The sequence below is a fragment of the Rhinatrema bivittatum genome, chromosome 4 (genome assembly GCF_901001135.1).
Source record: "Rhinatrema bivittatum chromosome 4, aRhiBiv1.1, whole genome shotgun sequence".
Classification (NCBI taxonomy): Eukaryota; Metazoa; Chordata; class Amphibia; order Gymnophiona; family Rhinatrematidae; genus Rhinatrema; species Rhinatrema bivittatum.
Window position 1 is genome coordinate 51,088,272 of NC_042618.1, and position 24,592 is coordinate 51,112,863.

The 24,592-nt window shown below is 39.0% G+C and overlaps 1 protein-coding gene across 2 annotated transcripts in view; it reads right to left on the minus strand.

The window, feature by feature from the left end:
* Window positions 1-24,592, minus strand: part of BRF1 (BRF1 RNA polymerase III transcription initiation factor subunit) — a 572,778-nt gene that overhangs the window by 343,486 nt on the left and 204,700 nt on the right. For both annotated transcript variants that reach the window (XM_029598099.1, XM_029598098.1), the window contains exons 4-5: window positions 13,507-13,538; window positions 5,736-5,808 (exon numbers count right to left, since the gene is read on the minus strand). In XM_029598099.1, the coding sequence (XP_029453959.1) occupies window positions 5,736-5,808; window positions 13,507-13,538 (105 nt within the window). The remainder of the gene's footprint in view (window positions 1-5,735; window positions 5,809-13,506; window positions 13,539-24,592) is intronic.

The following is a 24,592-nucleotide window of genomic DNA, read 5'->3' on the forward strand; positions in this document are numbered from 1 at the left end:
AGTATTCTGTATCCTATCATTTACAATAGCCACAATACCTGAACAAAGGAGAGTGGCCAGTTGATGCTGATTTTTAAAAAGAATTTTAAAGGTGATTATGGAAGCTATAGACCAGTGATCCTAACATCACTGCCAAGCAAAATGGTAGAAACTATTCTTAAAAACAAAATTATTGGCCACAGAGACACATGGGATAAGGAGAAGAATCAACATGGTTTTAGCAAAGGGAAATCTTGATTTTCAGATCTATTAGATTGTTTTAAAGGTGTAAACAAAGTGAGCGGTTAATATAGTATATTTAGATTTTCAGAAGACATTTGACAAATCCCCCATGAGACATTCCTCAGGAAATTAAAATGTCATGGGATAGAAGATAGTGTCTTATTGTTGAGTGGGTAACTGGTTACCAGACAGGAAACAGAATGTATGACTAAATGGTCAGTTTTCCTAACGGAGACCTGTCATTACTGGAGTACTGCAGGGATTGGTACTGGGACCTGTGCTGTTTAACATTCATAAATGATCTGAAAAGGGAAAGATATGCAGATGAGACAAAATTATTGAAAGTTGTTAAAACAGCAGGGAATTATGAGGAATTGCAGAAGGACCTTCTCAGATGGAGACTGGGATCTGAATGGCTAAAGAAATTTACTGTGGAAAAGTGAAAAATGATGTAGTTGGGATTTTCCCTACGTACATGTACACAATGCTGGGTTCCATATTAGGAGTCAGCACTCAGGAAAAGGACATTGGAATCCTTAAGGACAATATATTGAAATCCTCAGCTGAATGTGCTACAGCAGAAGCAGCAGTAAATAGAATATTAGGAATGATCCAAAAAAAAAAAAAATGGAGACCAAAATAGAAAATATATTCCCCTGTACCGATTTATGGTGTGGCTGCACCTTGAGTATTGTGTGTAGTTCTGGTCACATAGCAGAACTATGTCAAATGAATAACAAAATTACAGCTAGGAACATTTTTATGAGGTGAGTAGCCTTCTTGATCATTCAGACAGTGCTGTTTGAACATGCTTTGCTTTGGGACTTGGCTTTAGAAGCAGTCCTGTGCTTTTTCCCTAATGTCTACATATTGGTACCCCAGACCATAAAAGTAGGAGCCCAGCGTTGGCTATCATCTGAATCCAGTTCCCTTTTTCCTCCCCCGCCATTGAAGCTGAGAGGAATGTTTCAGTTGCTTCAAAAGCATCAAGGTTAATTTGTTAAGGATAGTAATCCCCATGCCTTCTGTTAAGGGTAGCAGCTGCCACTCCGTGCAGGTTACCCCCATGCACCCTTTTCTTTATTTCCAACCTCTAGCCTTTAGGGATCCACTGTGTTTATCTCATTCCCTTTTGAATTTGTTTACTGTTTTCACCCTCACTACTTCTTCCAGAAGGGCATTCCAGGCATCCACCACCCTTTCCGTAAAAAAAAAAATATATATATTTTCTGATGTTAGTTCTGTGGAGTGACCCCCTAGGTTGGAAGTTCATGCATCATTAAAATCTTTCAGGTATCTGACTGAAGGTCTGTATCATATCGTACCTCCTCTCCTCTAGGGTATACGTATTTAGATTCTTCAGCCTCTCCTCATGAGTCTTCTGATACAGACCCCACACTATTTTGGTAGCCCTTCTCTGGACCACCTCTGTCCTGTCTCTATCCTTTTTGAGATAGGAGCTCCAAAACTAAACATAATACTGCAGGTTAGGCCTCACCAAGGACCTGTACAAGGAAATTAACACCTTTTTCTTACTGGTTATCTCTCTCTCTATGCTGCCCAGCATTCTTCTGGCTTTAGCTACTGCCTTGTCACATTGCTTCACTGTCTTCAGATTGCTAGATACTATTAACCCCAAGGTTCCTCTCCCAGTCCCTCACAATCTTTCATTCCCCATCACATACAGTTCTTTTGGATTACCACACCTCAGATCTTCTTGGCACTGAATCCCAGTTGCCAAATCTTCAACCACTCGACGTTTTCTTAAATCACTTTTCATTCCCTCTACTCCTTCAGGCATGTCCACCCTGTTGCAGATCTTAATATTATCTGTAAATAGACAACTTTACCTTCTATTCCTTCCGCAATGTCCTCACAAAGATATTGAAAAGAACCAGTTCCAAAACCAATCCTTATGGCACTCCACTTAACACTGTTCTTTCTTTAGAGTAGGATCCAGTTATTATTACTCACTGTCTTCTGTCAGTCAACCAGTTTGTAATCAACTCCACCATCTTGGTGCCCACTCCCAGTTCTCATTTTATTCATGAGCCTCTGATATGAGACCATATCAAAAGCTTTGCTAAAATCTAAGTAAATCACATCAAGCACTATTCCTTGATCCAATTCTCTAGCCTCCCAATAAAAAAAACCCAATCATATTTATCTGATAGGACCTTCCTCTAGCAAATACATTGTGCCTTGGTCCAGAAACAGACCAGATTGTAGATAGTTTACTATCCTTTCCTTCAGAGTCTCCATTAATTTTCCCACCACCGAGATGAGGCTAACTGGCCTGTAGTTTCCAGCCTCTTCTCTGCTATCACTCTTGTGAAGTGAGACCACCACCTGTTTCTAAGGATCTATTGAACAAGTCTTTCAGAGGACCCACCGTACATCTCAGAGCTCCCTTGGTATCCTGGGATATACCTTTCATTTTTCCTAGCTCTTCCCATACTTTCTCTTCTGTAAACAAAGTTGTGTCTACCCTACTCCCATCTATGGTCTTGTCAACCAGCAATGGTCCTTCTCCAGGTCTTTAGTGAACACTGAAGTATTTAATATTTCTGCCATTTCTTTGTCTCTCTCAAGAGTGGAGTAGCCGCCTAGTGGTTAGGGAAGGTGGCTAAGAACCAGGAAAGCCTGGGTTCAAATCCAACTGCTAACTCCTTGTGACTCTGAGCAAGTCACTTCACCCTCATTGACTCAGGTACAAACTTAAGATTGGGAGCCCTCTGAGGACAGGGAAATATCTACAATACTTGAACATAACCTACTCTGAAATGGCTGAAAGGAGAAATATAAGACAATCAAATAAACTAGAAAATGTGCAAAGGAGGGCAACAAAAATGATAGAGAGGATGAAAGGAGTCCCCTATGAGAGACTATACAAGGTAGGGGGCTCTTCAGATTGAAAAAGACAGCTGAGAGATAACATGGTAGAAGTTTATAAAGTCATGAAGTAGGGTGGAACAGATAAAGGGCCGTTATTTATGTTTTCAAATACTACTAAAACAAGGGGTCATTCCATGAAACTAACCAACAGCAGATTCAAAATAAATAATAAAATGTACATTTTCTTTCAACACACAATCCAGTTGTGGAATACGTTGCCAGAAGATGTGGTCAAGACAACTAACACAGTGGAATTTAAAAGAGATTTTATGGACTTTCTGGAGGAAAGTCCATAAAACATTAACCAAGTAGACTAGGGAAAGCTATTGCTATCCCTGGAGCAAGTAACAAGAAACAGATTTGCTTTTTGGGATCTGCAGGGTACTTGTGACCCAGCCTAGGCATTGTTGGAGGCAGGATGCTGGGTTCGATGGACTTTGATCTGATTTGGCATGGAATTTCTTATGTTCTTATTGTAACGTTTCTGTTTAATGGACATGAACTTCATCAATAAACCTAGTCACTACTAGGCACAGAGAGTAACAAAGTAATTTAAATGGCTGGGGCAAAATGTCATCTTACACTAAAACCTTTTCCATTTGTTTCACTGAATAACCACTGTTGGGCATTATATTTCTGGCATTCAATTCAGGACGTTAAGTGGTCAGCTTTAAAGCAAGTGACCAGGCTTGTGCTGTGCTCCAGCCCTGCAGTTCCTATAGAAACTGCACGTCCAAAACTTGAAGCACATACATTTAATCTCCCTTACTCAATTCTCATTTGAAAATGTCAAAAAAATTGTTTCTTACCCTAAAGTCCACGTGGCCTAGCATGCAATATGTTGTGCTATCATACAGAAGATTCAGGTTCAGAAGTAACCCTGGGACAGTGGAAGCTGACAACAGATTAGAAGAGGTGGATGTGTAGTCCAGACTGCTCAGACAGCAGTCATGAAGTAAATCTGCATTGGGAAGCAAGGCCTCAGAGAGTGGGAAGCAAAAACTTCACTGCAGTTGCTCCCTGCTCAATACTTCACATATATCACAAACATTTTTTTTTTTGTACCCAAGAATCTAAAGATATGCACAGTCAAAGGACCCCACACCAAGACCAGGTGATTAGAACATGCAAATCCTCTGGAAACAGAGTAAGAATTTTCTTTTAGCATAAAGAAGCTATGTCAAATGTTTTTAAGTAAATTCAGTTTTGCTGGATAAAGTCTCTACTCTGTTGTTCTCATAAAAGGTTCCAGTGTTTCAATATTTTATCTTTTTCCTCCAGAAGTCCTTCCCTTCCAGGAATACAGGATTGTTTTATGGATTTGGTTTTATCTATTTATCTCTGGCACTTGAATTGCTTAACTTAATCTCCCTTTATGAATGACAATAAAAAAAAAAATGATTGCAGACTATACTTGTAATCTTTCAACCATGCAAAGGAGTCGTCTCTGTAACACTTTCCTCACAATAAACACTGCTTCAAAAACTAGAAGGGCAACATCAAGATTTGATTGGATCTTTGGTAGATGTAAGCACGCACATAATATTTAAATAGTTTTGAAAAACAAAAAGGCTCATAGTTAGCGGCTAAGTGCCACTATCCAGAGAAACATGCCTCTGGTTTTTGGGATAAAAAGAAAAATATAGCTCATTTTCTGTATTAAAAAAAAAAAAATCCTTCCAGCTTCAGTGATCAGCTACAACCCTGAAGCTGGTCATATTGTATTTCCAGAATTTTCAATGTTAGCACTGCGCAGTAGATATTGTAGCTCCAATTGGTTTCCAGTTCACCCACAGAAATTGATGGTATATACTGGTATGGCTTACACAGCAAAAAAACTAATATTGTGTCAACCTGTGCTAGCTATAATAGACTATACTCAAACTTTAGTCTTTAGCAGGGGAGGGGATTATGTACCAAAATACGTCTCATATCTTGTACTGTCAATTTGAGGGAGTGGTGCTGGGGGTGGGTGGGTGGTTGGGTGCAGTCCCTCGAAAATGTAAAACAAAAAATCTGAATTGAGCTCAAAGGGCTAATTCTAAGTTTTCTACCATTGTAATCCCCCCTCCCAGTCCTAGACTTTACTTGCCTGACTGGCTGATTTAGCCTTTCCTAATGTGTCAGCCTCCTCTAGACAGAAGCAAGCTGGAAGACCCATTCTGCTTACATTCATTCTATATATAATGAATAGACCCAGCAACCTGCATCTAAAATAGTCAGCTATTTTTCCTAAAGAAAAGGTATAAGCATAGTCAATGAAGCAGCAGCACAATGCTCTTGTTTTAAAGTTTACTTTCTAGCTGGTGCAAATCCTGATAAGGATTTTGCACGGCTAAAGAGTTAACTACTAACAGCAGAGGGGGCACACATCCTAACTACATTACATAGCATAGTAACCCAGCAAAAGACCCATTGGCCCATCTACTCTGTCCACTGTGCAAAGATACAGATTCCCAGCTCTCAGTTGTAGAAGTTCGACTTCCAAGTCTGTTTTCGTTTGCTTCCTAGTTGGTTTTTCACCCTTTTGGACATTCAGCTATTTGAGACCCATGCTTACTGCAGCCCCCTCCCAGCTCAGGCCTTACCACCAAGCTTTGCAAATATTTAAACAATACCTATAGCTGGAGCATTTATGCAGAGCTCTCTGGCCAAGAGAAGGAAGGTTTTCCCCAGTACATAGACATTCACCTACCAAAACATAAAAACAAAAAGCAATTACTACAATCTTAAAGTCTAACCGCAGAACAGAAAGAACACATTAAAAGCTATAGCCAGAGTTCCTAAGAAAGTTTTAAAATGCAGCAAAAAAGAAGAAGCAATTTACAAAAAGTAAATGACTAATTAATTTTAGAAACACACTCTTCGCACCTCATAGAAATGCAGTCAATTCTCTTTTTATAGTCTAAATTGAAACAGGTCTGAAATGTTTATTTCTCCTTCTGGTTGATTAGACTTTTTTCTTTTCAAGACTGTCGATAAATTATAAATATAGTTCAAAAAGAAATGCAAGTAATTTTCATAATAGGAATTATTTCAACAAATATCTTTTCAACTGTCTTAGTTGCAACATGGAAATGAATAACAAAACATTTCCTTACAAAAAATTTTAGCCATAATAAAAATGTAAATTACCAAGGATCCAGTTCAAACTGATACTCATAGGTTGCTCAACAAATCCAATGGACTGTTTTGGGCTTTTCTAACCTATGAAGTACAGGGGCCCCTCAATTCTGGTCCTTGAGGGCTGCAAACAGGTATGATTTTCAGAATATCACTAAACACAAGGATACATTAGAGTTCTCAGAGAAATCAAAATATAAATCAAATATAATAAATATAAATTTTCAATTAAAAAAAACATTCCAAAAGCTAGAATACAGAAAATAATCATATACAACCAAAATTCAACACCATACCCAAATGTAAGTGTAATAACAAAAACTACTAGAGACACAAAAAAAAAAAATTCAAGAGCCCACAAACACGCACATATACACATTAAAGTTTAAATCGACCTAATGGAATTTTCCTTTTACAATATGCCATTCACAGTCTTAAATAAAGACTTAAAACTTTAAATCTTCTGATTAGCAGTTCCACAAGACTAAATACTTCAATAAATGTGCATAGTGCTCAATGTCCAAGAAAAATATAGATAGTAGTAATGGTCACTCTTCACACATCAAATATGTTGTGGATGTTTGTGAAAATACAGGAGGTGAACGTAGAGGGTGGTAATGCTCCGAAATAAGACACCTTTTGAAGATATATTTAATTGGCATCAACACCCCTGAAGAAGCTGCTACAAAACATGTTAGGTGTTTTTGTCACCGATTCTTGTTCCTCTCTTGTAGATGAATATTCCTTTGGGCCATGCTACCAAATGGATATATCCACTTGGATTGTAAAAAGTGACCATTCCCACCATCAGAAGATTTGGGTTGCGGTTCAGTTTGGCTCAATGGACTGTGAACAATCCATGGGAAAAGGAAAGTTTCATTAGGTTGATTTAAACTTGGATATGGATGTGGATATGGGAGTGTGTTTGGTATAGATTGAATGTTTGTGGGCCCTTTTAATTTTTTGTCTTTAGTAGTTTTTGAGATTACATTAATGTTTGGGTGTTACTGAATTGTATGTGATTAATTTTCTGTATTGTACTATTTTTTTAGAATGTTTTTCTATTGAAAATGTATATTCCTTATATTAGATCTCTAATGATTTGATATGCATCTTTGTGTTTAGTGATATTTCTATATTCGATGCATTTTTTGACTCCTATAGCAACTTTATTCTATGATTTTCAGAGTTATTAAACCACAGAAAGAAGCAAAAAAACAAAGTTCCAAAAATATATCTCACAACTAAAATATTGATATTGTTGAAAATATTGCTCATTTACCTTTTACAATCTACAATAAATGTGTTAAACTTGTATAGAGAACTGGTATCATATGTTAAATCAGTAGCCATCACTTTGGTTGCAAAGTCATTTGTAATTATTTACGAGTCTCTCCACATCCACCTTTTTACACAAAGGGGTTGATTTTAAAAGGTGTGCACGAGCATTCATGTGCGTGCGGTTCCCGACGCAAGCACATGACGCGCCAATTTTATAACGTGCATGTTGGCCCGCGCACATTATAAAATACAGTTCCCGGGCGTATGTATAGGCGGGTCAGACTTGCATGCCCGGGGCAGGGGGGGATTTTGTAATCTATGCGTGATGCCATGATTGGGCCTTTGCCCAGTTCCCGCTCAGTCTGACTTGGAGGGAACTTTCCTTTACCCCTATCCACCCCTTCCTCCCTTTTCCCCTCTCCTCCCCGACCCCTAAACTAACCCCAACTAGCGTTTTGTTTTTTGTTTTTTTTAAATTTACCTGCTCTAACGGAGCAGAAGTAAGTTACATGCGCCGGCCGGCTGGCTTCTGGCGCGCGTTTCCCTGGGACAGGACCTAATGGCCGCTGTCCCAACCGACCCATGCCCATTACCCCCCCTCCCCCGGCCCGCCCCTTTTAGTTGGTCCTAGCACTTCTAGGCATATCGGGGGTTACGCGCGTGGCCAGGCCCTTTCGAAAATGCACACAGTGCATGTAGGGCCCGGCCACCGCACAACCCTAGAATTTTACACACGCGAGCCTTTTAAAAATCGCCCAAAATTGTGTAATTTATACCAGCATGTGACTAATCCCTTATTTTGTGTTTTCTCTCTCTTTTTTTTTTTTTAAACTACTGTTATCAGATTACATCAAAAATCAAATATGACACGTGAAAGAAAAAATAGTATACAGCAAATCTTGATAGCAATAGTATTATTTATCTTTCAGTTCAAAGCAGCCCTAATTATGCATTTAAATCTGATCACTTTGTAGCAAATTAGTAGATTTTGTAATATAGCAATATTTGTATATAACATTATTCCACAGCAGTGTTCAACTACATTTATTATATGTTAACTGTATATAATATGTTGATGGTACTAGAGTAAGTTTTGGTGAACATTCTCAATCTGAGAATAAAATGATAACTGGGGAGAGGAGGGAGAGGCCAGAGAAAGAGAGATGAAAGAAAGGGTGATGATGAGTTAGAAAAGATCTATCATCCAGGAAAAAGATCTAGGCATCATAGTGGATAATACTTTAAAATCGTCAGCTCAGTGTGCTGCAGGAGTCAAAAAAGCAAACAGAATGTTAGGAATTATTAGGAAGGGAATGGTTAATAAAACGGAAAATGTCATAATGCCTCTGTATCGCTCCATGGTGAGACCGCACCTTGAATACTGTGTACAATTCTGGTCACTGCATCTCAAAAAAGATATAGTTGTGATGGAGAAGGTACAGAGAAGGGCAACCAAAATGATAAAGGGGATGGAACAGCTCCCCTATGAGGAAAGGCTAAAGAGGTTAGGACTGTTCAGCTTGGGGAAGAGACAGCTGGGGGGGGATATGATAGAGGTCTTTAAGATCATGAGAGGTCTTGACACTTTCGGATAATAGAAGGACTAGGGGGGCATTCCATGAAGTTAGCAAGTAGCACATTTAAGACTAATTGGAGAAAATTCTTTTTCACTCAACACACAATTAAGCTCTGGAATTTGTTGCCAGAGGATGTGGTTAGCGCAGTTAGTGTAGCTGGGCTTAAAAAAGGTTTGGATAAGTTCTTGGAGGATAAGTTCTTGGCGGAGAAGTCCATTAACTGCTATTAATCAAGTTTACTTAGGGAATAGCCACTGCTATTAATTGCATCAGTAGCATGGGATCTTCTTAGTGTTTGGGTAATTGCCAGGTTCTTGTGGCCTGGTTTGGCCTCTGTTGGAAACAGGATGCTGGGCTTGATGGACCCTTGGTTGACCCAGCATGGCAATTTCTTATGTTCTTAAAAAAAGTAGTACAAACTAGCAAGAAATCCAGAAAAACAATTATATAATAAGATAAAATAATGACGTTTGTACATGCCAATTAAAGACCGCAAGAACTAGGAGGGAAACGGAAAAAAAGGTCTTAGGGCAAGACTTTTGACATATATGTTGCTGAAAAAGAAAAAAGCAATCTAAGCTTAATATATCTATTAATTGACATTTAACAAGCAGGGGTATACTAAGGAGTGTTATTACGCCTAGCATCAATGAAGTCTCTCAATTGTGAGGGATCAAAATAAGATATTTGAGAGTATTCAAAACAACCAAACATTTACAAGGGTGTCTTATACCACATGTGGCACCCAAAAATACCACCTCTGGTCTCAGCCAAAATTTTCTCCTTTGCTCCTGTGTCACTTTAGCAAGATCAGGAAAAATCCAAAGCTTCTGTCCCTTGAACAATACTTCTCGGTAATGGAAAAATAATCAGAGTTCATCATTCCACTCTTGTAGAAACAAAGGAAACCAATAAAGTAGCTCTTGAAGGGACAGTTTCCCCTGTAGTTTCTAGAAAATCAGTTAAATTAAGGAGAGTTTTATCCTCTTCTCTATCTCCATACTACTTCATAATATATAAACAGAAAATTATTTGGATTGGAGGCAGCACTGATTCAGGAAGCTGTAATACTAATTTCAATTATGAATTGAACAGCTCAGAAGGAGAAAGTAACGGGATTTGAGGAAAATTTAGAATACACAAATTCAGATTCTTAGAGAAATTTTCCAAGTTTTCAATTCTCTGTGAAAAACATTAAACAAAATCCTTAATTTGCTTAAACTGAACCGCTTTTACTTGAGCTACAGATGCCTCCAAATTAGAAATCTTGTTCCCACAAACAATCCAGATTTTGAATTTTGGAATGAATAGCTAATACGATAATAGCGGGAGATACTGTTTTCACAATAGTTACCATTGCTGACCACAAACTATCCATAGTCACAGAGGGGTGTTTGAGTAATGGTAATTTCACCTGAAGACCAGAGATAGCATCCTGGACCTCCTATACGCTGACCACCGAAACTCCCAAGCAACGAGGCCTCGTCAGATGCTGGAGTCTCGCAAACACTCCCCCAGCTTGTCTCTCTGGTCCCTGGTGAAGCTGAAAATTCTCCACTTTGTTCCACCTGCAGCCTGGAATAAAGAGGTGCTGGCCGATGATGCAGTGGAGGCACCAGAGTTCTCCATTTGCTCCGGTGTTCCTACCATCGCTCGGACAGTTCCACCCAGAGGCCGCAGCATCAACCGATCATCTGGGCTGAGCGATACTTCAGCCATCGACAAACAGGCAGCCTCTGAGCCAGCTAAGTTGATCTCAGATGACAGTGGAGGCAGACTCTGTGAATACTCCAGCATGATGGTTTGACAAGATGTCCCCGCCGAGGAAAAACATCTGATGACATCCTCCCTTTTACCCAAGACAGGAGGAGTAATGGAGCTAGCATAGCAGAGAAAAGGAAAAACTCTGAGAGCTCGGGTACACGCATCTGCTTAGGATACCATCTCGACATACCATTTTGTTTTACTTTCATAAGCAAATCAAAAATACTCTTAAAAACCTGTTTTACTTATCTTTTTTTCTTGTGCCTAATGTCATCGATGCTGCAAATACTTGAGGTTCACAATATTCTAAAGATTAAATAGATGCTCGCTAGCTGCTGCAAAACCTTTTAGCACTGCAATGTTATGGCAATATTCCATTGCCTGCATCAGGGGTTTCTTTTTGATCTTCGGGAATAAATCCTCATAGCTTCAGAGTAACTCACATCAGGCACAAGAAAGAAGATAAATAAAATGGGTTTTTAAGAGTTTAAATAAAACAAAAAAGGGATTAGTCACACCCTGGTTTAAATTAATACAACTTGTGTCAAATGGTGAATGTGGAGGGGCTGGTAAATGATTACAAATGTCTTTTCAGCCAGAGTGATGGCTACTGATTTAACATGGGATACCAGTTCTCTGTACAAGTTTTGTTAACATATTTACTGTATATTGTAAGAGATAAATGATCAGTATTTTCAACAAGTTGATTTTCAGAGTAACAAAAATATGCAAATTAACCTGATTCTTGGCCCAAGTAGAGCACTGATGAATATTCAATGCGGACATCCTGGAAATTATTCACATTTGCAGCCCTTGAGGGCCAGCGTTAAGAACACTTAAAATAACCTAATTTCATATTGACATTGGCTAGGGATCTTTGGTTTCAGTTTTTATTTTATTTTCTCTGGGAATGTATCAGTGTTTATTATAACCAGCAAAACAAACGGCATAAAAAATTTACTTGCATTTGATTATACACCTTCTCTAGCTAGCTCTGAGCCTGTAACCTTGGAGTCATTATTGATCCGGCCCCCTCTCAATGCAATACTATATGAAATTTCTCACTCAATTTTCTTTTCACAAATTAAGACTTCTCCAACATCTGAAACCTCTTCTCAATCCAACTGATTTCCGCTCTGTTCTATAATCCCTCTTATTCTCCAGCATAGACTACTGCAATTCTCTCTTAACTGGCCATCCTGCCTATACTACCCATCCACTACAGATCATACAGAATTCAGCTGCTAGGCTCCTGACATGAGCTCCAATCTGTGCCCATATCACCCCTATACTGGAATCTCTCCACTGACTCCCTATATTCTACAGCAAATCCAATACAAGCTGGCTACAATCACACACTCCTCTGTTCACAATATTCATTCTCCCTGGTTCTCATCTGTTCTTAAAATTCATGTTCCTATCAGATCACTAAGATCCTCCTCTCAGTTGCTTTTTGACGTTCCCTCTTTAAAAGTTGTCAGTCTGGAAGAGACTAGAGAACGTACATTTTCCTCTGCAGGTCCTCTCCTATGGAACTCTCTAACAAACGAATTAAGAAACCTCCAAGAAAAGTCCTTCTTTAGAAAAGCCCTAAAAACATACTTATTTAGGAAAGCATTCCCAAATCAGGCTGCCAATATATAATTATCCCAGGCCTCCCTTGATTTGTACATACTCTGGCAGAGATCTGATACTGCCATTATTGCAACCTTGTATTTTATTTTTCATTTTATGTTTTAGTGAATTTTAATTTGTCTGTTTCTTACTTGCAACTCATTATGTGTGTTTTATTGTACCCCGCCCTGAACATAGGAAAGGAAGGTTATAAATGTTTTAAAATAAATAAATAATCAACACCTACACCCAAAGGACGAAACATGCATAACCACTGATTTTCCACCAGATTTTTTTGGCTTATAATAAACACGGATTAATCCCAGGGAGAATAAAACAGAAACTGAAAACAAAAAGGTTCTCCCCAACTATGGCATGAAATGGCAAGATACAGATCAAAAGAATCCTAATTATTTGAAAAAGGAAAGTTCACAAAATTATTGAAATTCCAACCAATGTGTTTTTAGCTTGCACGAAAAACACAATGGGGAAATAAATAGAATTCAGAGGGATGCCACTTAAAAAAAAAGACAGCTGCATGAACAAAAATAAACTACACCATCTGCTTTATATAGTGCATTCTGTGATATACACATATCTACCATTTTTCAATATATTTTGTGCAGATGATATACTGAACTAAACACATCATACATACACACAATGCAAAGATGGTATTAATATTTCTGTAACCTAATTAAACTTCATTTTTTGTGTATTTTAAGAATGTTTGAAATCTGATCTCATGCATCTGTTTGCATGTACATAGTGCATACCACTGTTTGCCAATGGAGAAATTGTGAGGATAACAGAAATGCACTGCAGTAATCTCTTTTCTGACCTGCAGGTACATCTAGGTTTTGCATCACTTTATCAGGTCCCTTCTTAGCTTCTCAACTGAACCAGCACTATAATTTCATAAACCAAACGCTTATGCTAGCCTCACAAAAACTAATCTGTAACGGGTCAAAGATTGGCTCTAATCTATAAAGTTAAACCTCATAAGATACAATGTTTAACATATACATACCTGAAGAAGATCACTGAGGTCAAGTAGCATGTCTGAGAAAAAGTTAAAGAATATAAATTCAAATAAGGATATATTTTAAATTACAAAAACTAGCACTGCATTAGCATCTGATACTCCCGAATAGAAGGGGCTATTCTGAATTCCAAAACACAGTTCTGAAAATGGAGATTTATTCTATTTTATTATTTGCAAAAAAAGAAAAATCTAGATTAAGTATTCTTAGCAATTATACAAGATAAGGTCTGATATGCTGAAGAAAATATCCTCTGCATCCAAGTGGAAACAACGTGCAGTAATTCAAGTAAAACCCATGAAGAGATTTTAATGGGAACTGAAGCAGTACAGTGTGCCAATAATTTCCCAAGGCCCTTCTAACCGAGCATATATCTGTCTTAAACAGATGCTAGAATGGAGAATGCATGCAAAACAAAAATCTAGTTCTGAGTCTGGGGTCTTAATCCTATTACATAATAAAGCAAAGCTCAAATAACTGACTTAATTGCAAAATACTCTCTTTAATATACAGTATTTGGAATCAGGGCTGTAAAATTCTCTCTTTAGCAATGTCAGATTCAGAGTAAAATAAAATTCTGCACATCACAGTATATTTCTAGCACCATTAACAGCAGTATACAATTTCAGCTACAAACTACTACAGCAAGTCCCTGAAAAACATTCTTTGCCAAAGCACACCTTCAAATAATTAGTTCTCATGCAGAAAAAATACCAAACCCTACAAAGTTTACCTCTGCATCTCTTAAAATTAGAGGGATAAAATACAGTGTGGTCATGCTAAACAATTATTAATATCAAGAGAGCAGGTATCAGAGCTTACCGTCTCTTGCACCCAATGTGCTTCAAACAGTATCGAAAATGCACCGCTATTATCAAATTGTCTCCCGCAGCTCTCTACTAATTACACTAAATGTATGCTAGAACCGCTTGTGTTCAGGTGAGTGCTTTATCTTTGTTTACATATATCAGACTATTTTTTGATGCTCCATTTTTGTTTGGTCCACTCTGACTATACAATTTCAATTCTATTTTATTTGTAGTTAAAGGTCCCTCCCGATGCAGTTCGAAACTCTGTTCCGTGTCGGGGGACCATGTTAAGACAGATTATTAAAGTATCAGTGCCATCCTGAAGTTTTCAATAAATACTACTTGCTTCACATTTAAAAACAAGTGCACTTTAAAAATTGACAAATAAAGGTAAATACCACAAAAAATATAGTGGATCGGTGCGCAGAAAACACACAAATGAGGAAAGTAAAAAAATACAAATTGTGTGCTGCATTTACACTCAGAGTGGTTGCATATAAACCGAGAAAGTTCAGCAAACTAAATAAAATGGAAGTATCCCATAACTGAATCACATATCCTTTTAATCAGCGAAGATGTGTCCATAACACGTATGAATATCTTCAGATAATAGCTCAATCATATGTCGTAAAGTTTGGTACGCCGACACGGGACCGTGTTTCACGACGCTGCTTCAGGAGGGACCAGCGCACAAATCAAAAGGTGTCGCGTAAGTTCTGTAAATAATCAAAACAGGCAAAGTCAAAATGCAAAACCAAAACCCCTTGAAAAGAGCCTGTACGAAGAAGCTGAACTGCCCATCTCCAAGGGAAAATTGAATGTCTAAGCCAGGCTCTTTTCAAGGGATGGGAGGCACAGGCATGGGATAGCTCTTCACTATTATCCTTTGAGGTCTTTTTACACAGAATCAAGTTTTGGGTTTTTTTTCCCCCCCAAATATGTTTTCTCATATTTTCTCAGCTTTCTGACCTGTGTCATATTCATCATCTGTTGATTTAATCCTTAAATCAATCGTTGTGAGCTTATGGTTGTGGCATTTTCATATTCCACCTTTTATCAGGTGTGTTTGCCTTTTTCATTGGTTTTTTGCATGTGACAATACCAGTTCCCTTTTCCCCTTGCCCTCCCCTCGTCCACCTTCCCCCTGCCCTCTCTTCCTCTTAACTGTGACTCTGGACATCTTTTACTTATTTATTTTTCTAACCCCCTTTTTTGCTCCTGTCCTGATTCTGTGCGCTTTCACAACTACATAAATATACATTCTCTCTTTACAGGGATTTGTTACTCCACAGAAGGATCTGACATTGTTGATTTATATAACTTACTGGTTATATGGTACGTTATTCACTCACTTTTTGTACCCGTCCTACTCTGTGCCTTTTGTGGTTTTGCATTTTAACTTTGCCTATTTTGATTATTTACAGAACTTACGCGACACCTTTCGATATGTGCGCTTGTCCCTCCCGAGGCAGCGTCATGAAACATGGTCCCGTGTCGGGGTACCAAACTTTACAACTTATGAATATCTTCAGATAATAGCTCAATCACGTGTGTTATGGACACATCTTCTCTGATTAAAAGGATTTGTGATTGAGTTATGGGATACTTCCATTTTATTTAGTTTGCTGAAATTTGTCTGTTTACATGCAACCGCTCTGAGTGTAAACGCAGCACACAATTTGTATTTTTTGACTTAAATTGACCATCCTTGTTTTTTGGGATTTCCTATGTCCCAATTAAACCATATCTTTCTATATGTGCTGTGACTCTGTTCTTTAGAATAGTATCCAGTATTTTTACAATCTCTGAAATCAGGCTCACCAGTTTATAGTTATCCTGATCACCCCTGCAACCCTTTTTAAATATCGGGGTTACATTGTCCACCTTCCACTCTTCAGGTACAATGGATGATTTTAATGATAGGTTACAAATTACTAGTAATAGATTTGAAATTTCATTTTTGAGTACTTTCAGAACCCTGGGGTGTATACCATCTGGTCCGTGCAATTTGCTACTCTTCAGTTTGTCAATCTGGCTTGCATCTTCCAGATTCACAGTGATTTGGTTCAATTCATTTGAATCATCACCTTTGAAAATCATTTCCGGAACAGGTATCTCCCTAAAACCCTTATTAGTAGACACCGAAGCAAAGAATTTATTTAGACTTTTCTCATTGGCCTTATCTTCCCTTAGTGCCTCTTTAACCGCTGGTCATCTAATAGTCAAACAGACTTCCTCACAGGCTTCCTGCTTCGGATATATTTTTTTTAACGTTTTTATCAACAGGTTTTGTCTCTACAGCAAGTTTCTTTTCAAATTCTCTTAGCTTGCCTATAAATGTTTTACATTTAACTTGCCATTGTTTATACTTATTCCTATTTTCTGCAAATGGATTCTTCTTTCAATTTTTGAAGAAAGTTCTTTTGGCTTAGCTTTTTTCACCTAACCTTTTAACCATGCAGTCAGTCGTTTGGCTTCCTTCTGACTTTTTTTTAATGTGAGGAATACATCTGGACTGCACTTCTAGTATGGTATTTTTAAACAATGTCCATGCCTGTCGTACACTCAACCTTTGTGGCTGCACCTTTCAATATTTTTTTTTATAACTAATCTCTTCATTTTATCAAAGTCTCTCTTTTGAAATTGTAGTGCTAGAGCTGTATATTTACATATTATCCTTCATTCAGTCATTAAGTCAAATTTGATCATATTATGATCACTATTACCAAGTGGCCTTACCATCGTTACCTCTCGTACCAAATCCTACATTCCACTAAAAATTTGATCTAAAATTGTTCCTTTTCTTGTCGGCTCCTGAACCAATTGATTCATGAAGCAGCCATTTATTCCATCCAGGAATTTTACCTCTCTAGCATGTCCTGATGTTACATTAACCAGTCAATATTAGGGTAATTGAAATTGATTATATACTTACCCTTTTGTATTAATAAGATTTCAAACAGAACCAAATACATTAAAAAAAATGTTTTGAATGTATTTTAAACAATTTATAAAATAATTTTATTTCAACATTTGAATTTATGTTATCAGAAGACATTTGCAAATACAATATTTTCATAACAAAATATGAAATATACCACACAAATATAAACATACAACATATGATTGAGGCAAAACTTGGGCCCTAGTCGGGATTTCGTTCTTAAGGAGGGATCTTGTTCATGAAGACCCACATTTAGGATGTCAATCTGGGGATCATTTCCCATATAAAGCTCTATGGTTCAGATTAGAGACTCGGTTGTCCTTTTAAAAATGCATTAAGGAGTTGGATTGGAACCCGGCTTTTCCCTGAAGGGTTTACTCACTTGAGAAAGTTTAATGATCAATATTGTACTCTATTTAGATTTTATTTTTTTTGTTCTTATTCTTTCTGTATGGATGTGGATGTGTGATTGGTTACATGTGATCTGTTAGAATATTCTCTATTTTTTATGTTCTATTTTGCATGTTTATATTTGTGTGGTACATTTCATATTGTTATGAAAATAATGTATTTGCAAATAATATGAGTCTTCTGATTGTTAAATTCAAATGTTGAAATAATGTTTTTATAAATTGTTTAAAATAAAAAAAAATGTTTTGAATGTATGCATTAGGTTCTGTTTGAAATTGATTATATACTTACCCTTTTGTATTAATAAGATATCTTTATAGGGGAGTATTATTTTTAGCCAATACTTTTTCTTTACTAGGTTGCTAATGGAAATCTCCCACCACTACTGTTCTGCCAAATTTATTAGCTTCCCTAATTTCTCTTAGCATTTCATCATCAAACTTATTTTGGTCAGATGGAGGTAGTATACACCCATCGCTCTACTCTTCCCCAATAATCATGGGATTTCTACCCATAAAGATTCTACAGTACATTTAGTCTCCTGCAAGATCTTTATCCTCCTGGACTCTATGCCATCCATAAAATACCACTCCTCCACCAACTTGATCCACCCTTTCATTGTGAGCATCTTTCCTCCTGAAATCCAGCAGGGGCTTTTACTGCTGCGACTCAGGACCCTGCTAGAGTCAACAATGCAGAGAGCTGTCCAGAGGAGGCAAAAGCATGGGGAGGGCCAACACTTCCCTCACGCAGTCATTCTCTGCCCATCCATCCCCTTTTTATTCTGTGTGCATGTTTCACCTCACAGTAGGAGGGTGTGCCCAGAGCCAGGGGTGATAATTTTCAACATTTAATTGTTTGATCTACGGGAGGTAGGGGCATTATGAACCCTAGAACACCATGTGGTATGAGCTAGATTTAAACATGCTGATGATAGGAAACCTCGCTTTACAATGGGAATCTCAGTTAGCAGCAGAGATGATAGCAGCCTTTCTTGTCCCACAGTAGATGTTAGATACAGAAGATGGCATTGCTATTCACAGGAGTTTCTGGCTCAGGTACTGTTGGTTTTGATTTTAATCCTTGTTAATAAAAACTGCAGACAAGTTTTACTCCCTGTATACCTACTGTATCACAGAAGTTTTGCTTTGGTACCTTTCCTGTGGCAAGGAGCAGGGGTACAGGATGGATAGGGAACAAGAGGATTACGTAGGATCTTGGCTGCCGTATTATGTATAGTACTGTCCCCCAACAGCTCTTCGTAAAAAGTAGAGCAGGCAGTTAACCCCCGATGAGCATAAAACTCATCTAGTTGCCTGGCAACAAGGGGACAAGTTGTTGGCAAGAGATTGAGTCCTTTCAGAGACTTAGAAATTCAAGTTCAAAAGAGAAATTTTGTGTATGTGTGTAATGAATTTGATAGTAGATTTCCAGTCCATGCCTTCCTTTTTGAAAGCTGGAAATTAATTTTTACAAAACAACAAAAGTCCTATGCAGTATTTTGCAAGTAGATACAACAAGCAGTAATCGGAGGCAGCAGAACATCTTTTTGGTTGGAAGGATGGCCAAGCCAACCAAGCTCTGCTTCCTCCTCATACCTTGACCCTCTTTCCTCCTGCCATCACCCTCACTCCCCACCTCTCTTCACATGACCCAACCCCCTCTCCCCTCCTTTCCTTTTCTATGATCAAGATAAAAGAAAATGAAAAAATACCCCATGGATGCTCTTGGGATCTATGAGAGATGTGGTGGGCGGGAGGGGGGGGGGCTTTATGGCTTGCCATGGTGGCTAGTACTGGAATGCTGGTTATTGTAGGGCTCGTTGTGGCCAAAGGTGAAGAGGCAGGACTGAAGGAGCAGTCGTTTTCTTCAGTGGTCTGAGAGTGAGTGGTCAGCAATAGCCTCAATAACAGAGGCAGAGGTGGGAAGTCTCATGTCTGCCTCCTGCCAATGCTACAGCCTGAGAGGAGTGCAGCAGGAGCACAGGCAGCTGGTTTCTGCTGCTGTACTAAGTTACATGATCCAAGGATCCCCAGCACCGTGAGTAGAAAGACAGCGGCAGTAGCAAGAATTTCAGTTATGCGCGCTGGGCTCCCAGCCCCCGCTTGCAGGAAGAAGACAGCAGCAGTAGCAGTGCAAATTTAGAATGTGCTTGGGGCTCCCAGCCCCGCGAGCAGGAAGACGGAGGCAGCAGTGGCACAAGTTTATGATGTACTTACCGGGGGGGGGGGGGGGGGGCACCAGGCCCAGGCCCCGTAGAAAGACGATAGTAGCAGCAGCTGAAATTATGACATGCCAGCGGGGATTCCACACCCCAAAGACAACCCTTGGGCCAGTGCTGGGGTATGACATACCCTCAGGGTTTCCCACCCCGCAGACAGAAAAAAAAAAAGAAAAAGAGACCCAGTGGGTGGGAGTGTAAGGGAAGGGAAGGGAAGAAAATGTAGGGGTGTGAGTGAGAGGGAATGGAATGGGAGGGGAGAGGAGAGGAGGGGAGGGGAGAGGGGGTATGGAATGTAAAAGGGGGTGAGTGAGAAGGAGGGAAAGGGAAAAGGGGGAGGAGGTGAGTGTGTGAGGGGAAGAGAAGGAAAGCAAAGGGGCTACGAAGGAAGAAAAGAGAAGGGGTAAGTGAGAAAAAAAGGAGCAAGAGGGTTCGGATGAGTATGCATGCGTGTGTGAGTGAGCAAGTGTGTGTGTGTAATGAACGTGTGTGTTAAGAAGTGTGTGTATATGAGCGAGAGTGGACAAAATCTGTGTGTAGCCCTCCATTTCCCTGCTACTTCAGGCCAATTTCAGAGTGACTGGAAATGAAAAGTTCCCTGGTATGAAAAGCAGGAAATTTGTTTTAGCTTTATTAGTTTTAATTATTATTGATGTTATTTGATGAGTCTGCTATTTTTATATATCTTATTGGGTTTGGGAAACTTTGAAGATTTTTTATAAGAATTTAATTTTAGAATGTTATTCTATTCTTCAGCTGTCTTGAAATATGGTTTTCCTATTACCACTTTTATATTTCCTGATTTTATTGTTTTATGAGGAATGGTGATGTTTCAGATTTTCCATTGTTGCACTGCATATAGCATCTAGCTATTAGCAATTTTCAGTTCAGTGTTTGCACGTTTCTATTTATACTTTATGGTCTGTCTGCATTCTGGTGGGTAATGGAAGTGTGGTATTCTGCTATTGTATAGTTTCCGTGTAATTCTTCCTGTCTTGTTCTGTTTTTTGTTGGGGGTTTCTTTTAATAGGTGGTGTATTGGTATTTTACAGCCTTGTATAATATTTGTAATGTTGCATTTCCATGGGTAGGATTTTTACTGTTTGAGTGCTGGCAGTTAGTGCAGTTTTGGTATTGGAGGTTTACTATATTGTAATTGTAGTTCAGTTTATTCATGGCTTTTTGAGGGCTAAGCCCAAATCCAATGCACTTTACAATAGGCCTAATACTATATGGGCTCCGAATGTCTTTTTTGCAGGGTTTCCTCATTGGTATCACAGCATTGCTTGTAAATATTGCTGTAAGATACATTTTTATATCAGAAGACTTTACTTTGAATGTCCTTCTTCATGTAAAATCTGCTATTCATGCATAATTTTAATTCTATGTGGTGAGAGCTAGGGAAATGAGAGCGCACAGGGTGCAAGGTTCGCTGAGCACCTAATACCCTTGGCACTGGCCCTGAAAGAGAACGCCACACAAGAACCTCACCATTCACACATCTCCCACTACCCCAGAGTGCAAATATTGGGGAAGGTTGGAAAGCAGAAGGAAGGGTTCAGAGGAGTGTGGCAGGATTGCCAGCAACTTAAAAATGTTACTGACACTCACCTCTGGAAATTCTGACCCCAATCTGCCCACTTCCCCAGAATTTCAAATCATCTAAAGGACCAGACTCCAAGGGGGACATCACCTCCTTGCCTTTTCAGTGATTTGATCTGTGCTGTGCTATGCCATGCCTCAGGAAGCAGGAGGGGCACCATCTCTTTCCTCACCTCAAGCAATAGATTGCCTTGAGCCACCCCTGTGGCTAGCTCCTTGTGTCTGCGTGAGAGCCTGTGTGCACGCCTGTGAGAGCCCATGTGTCACATATAGGATCTCATAGGCATACACACACAAACAATGTATCTGTGAGAGAGAGAGAGAGAGAGCGAGCGTCTGTGTATGTTAGGGAGAAGGAGTGTGTGAAAGAATGAATGTGTTTTTGTGCGTCTGTGTGAGAGAGAAGATAACATTTACGCGGCCCTACCTCTTCCAACCCATGGCAATCTCAGGGTGACTGGAAATTAGAAGATCACAGGTATGGAGAGCAGAAGATTTTTTTTTTTAATCCTTATTAGTTTTAATTATTGGGTGTAATTCGATGATTCTGCTCTTTCAAAATATTTAATTTTTCGGGAGGAATAGAACATTTTTTAATTATTGGATTTTTTTATTCATTAGATTTTTTTTAAATATTTTATTGGTGTTTGGGAAATTTTTTTATATTTTCTTCAACTGGTTTGAAATATTTATTCTTTTTATGAATATTATTTTACTATTATGATTGATGTTTTATATTTCTTGATTTTATTTAATGTTTTTATGAAGAATGGTAATATTTCTGTTTTTCCATTGTTACTCTGCATATAGAGGCTGGCTTGTTGTAGGCTGCAGTTCAGTTCTTCTCAGCACGCTTCTGTGTATACGTTCTGATCTCTTTATTCTGCATTTGGTGAGGGGCTGTCTGTGTTCTGCATATGTGACAGAGGTGAGGTATTTTGCTGGCATGTAATTTCTGTGTAGGGATCTACAGCAGCTTGGCTTTCTACTAAGTTTTATTGGTGTTCTAGGGCCTGGTGCAATATGTGCAGTGTTGCCTTTTCATAGATAAGGTTGTTAAGAGTTGTTTTGGTAAGGAAGGATTACTATACTGTAATGGCAATTCCATTTGTTCATGGCTTTCTGAGGGATGTTATTCTGTTCATCAGCTGTTTGGGGTCTATAGCAGCTTGGCTTAGTCTGTTTTCATAATAGGAGGTAGATTGGTGTTTAGGGCCTGGTTTAATATTTGTAGTGTTGCCTTTTCATATTTATTTATTTAAAGTCTTTTCTATGCCATCGCTAAGTTATATACCATCGCAACAGTTTACATGCAGGCACATAAGTTTGGAGTAAGCGTACTATAGTACATTCTAACAGGTGCCATTAAGTTTCGGTTACATTAAATCATAAAAATACATACAAAAGTTTAGTGATGTAGGTTCTGGCCAGGTGTACCTAGAAGGTACTTTACAGGTCAAAAAACACACATTTACTGTGTTAGATTATTACATTGTGTACTCAATTTGTTAAAATATTGTAATGCACATTTATGAGAATAGTGCTGTATGCCGGTGCTCTTCTGTTTATTCCAGTGTATTTTCTATTCTCCAGTCTCTTTATAAAAGGCTTGTTTAAAAAGTCATGTCTTTAGACTTCTCTTGAATGTTTTGGGGTCTCTCTGTAATCTGATCTCCAAAGGCATTGTGTTCCAGAGTGTGGGTCCTGCTAAAGACAATGCCCTTTTTCTTACCTGGGTTAGTCTCGCTGTCTTGACTGAGGGAATGGTTAAGAGAGCTTTGTTTGCTGAACGAAGGTTCCTGTGTGGTACGTGTACTCGTAGTGCAGTGTTTAGCCAGTCCGCTTTTTCATCATGTATTAGTTTATGTATGGTGCATAGTGCTTTGTATTTTATTCTTGTTCTATGGGTAGCCAGTGAAGTTTGGCCAGAGTTTCAGTTATATGGTCTCTTCTTTTTCCAGTTAGCATTCTCGCTGCTGTGTTGTTCCATTTGAGTGCAAGCCATAATGCAGGTATAACTTTGTGCGGATTAGTTTGTCTGCATTATTGCAGATCCTGAGAGTGTGTTAGGTACTATATTTCTGTTTCCATTTCTCCAGTTTTACATTGCATGCAGAGTGGCTTTTTTGGGTTTCCATTTCAGTTTGTCTACATATTTATAATTTGAGGTCTTTTTTACTTGGTGACGGTCAGTTTTGTGTGTGTAACAGAGGTGAGCTATTTTACTAGCATGTAGGCATTTGTATCAATCTTATATGTTGTGTTTTCTCAATTGGACATGCATTGGTGGTAAATCAAATGTTGCTTACTTGTAACAGGTGTTCTCGCAGGACAGCAGGATGTTAATCCTGACATATGGGTGACATCACAGGATGGAGCCTAATCACAGAACACTTTTGTCAAAGTTTCTAGAACTTTGACTGGCACCTACTGGGCATGCCCAGCATGGAACTAACCCTGCAGCCAGCAGGGGTCCCCCTTCAGTCTTGTTTAAAGCTACAGGAAGTGCCAAAAAATAAAATAAGAAAAACATAATGAACCCAACCCCGCGGGGTGGCGGGCAGGTTTCGTGAGGACTAACATCCTGCTGTCCTGTGAGAACACCTGTTACAGGTAAGCAACATTTGCTTTCTCACAGGACAAGCAGGATGGTAGTCCTCACATATGGGTGAGTACCGAGCTGAGGATGTCAGAGTATGCACCAAATGTACCGAAAGACGTGCAACAGGCACAACTGGGGTGAAAATTTGGTAGAGGTCATCCTGAACCCTAACGGGCAGGCGGAAGGGTGTTGGTACATCAAGCTGCAAAAAGGTTGCACAAGACAGACTGGCCGAAGATGGAATCTTGCCTTCCAGCCTTGTCTAAACAATAGTGGGCTGTAAAGGTATAGAGAGAACTCCAGGTAGCAGCCCTACAAATATCAGGGAGCGGCACAGAGCGTAGGTGTGCTACTGAAGTCGCCATGGCCCTCACAGAGTGTGCTTTAACACGGTCTTGAAGTGGAATGCCTGCTTGCTGATAGCAAAAGGATATGCAGTCTGCTAACCAGGAGGAGAGAGTCTGCTTACCCACAGGTTGCCCCA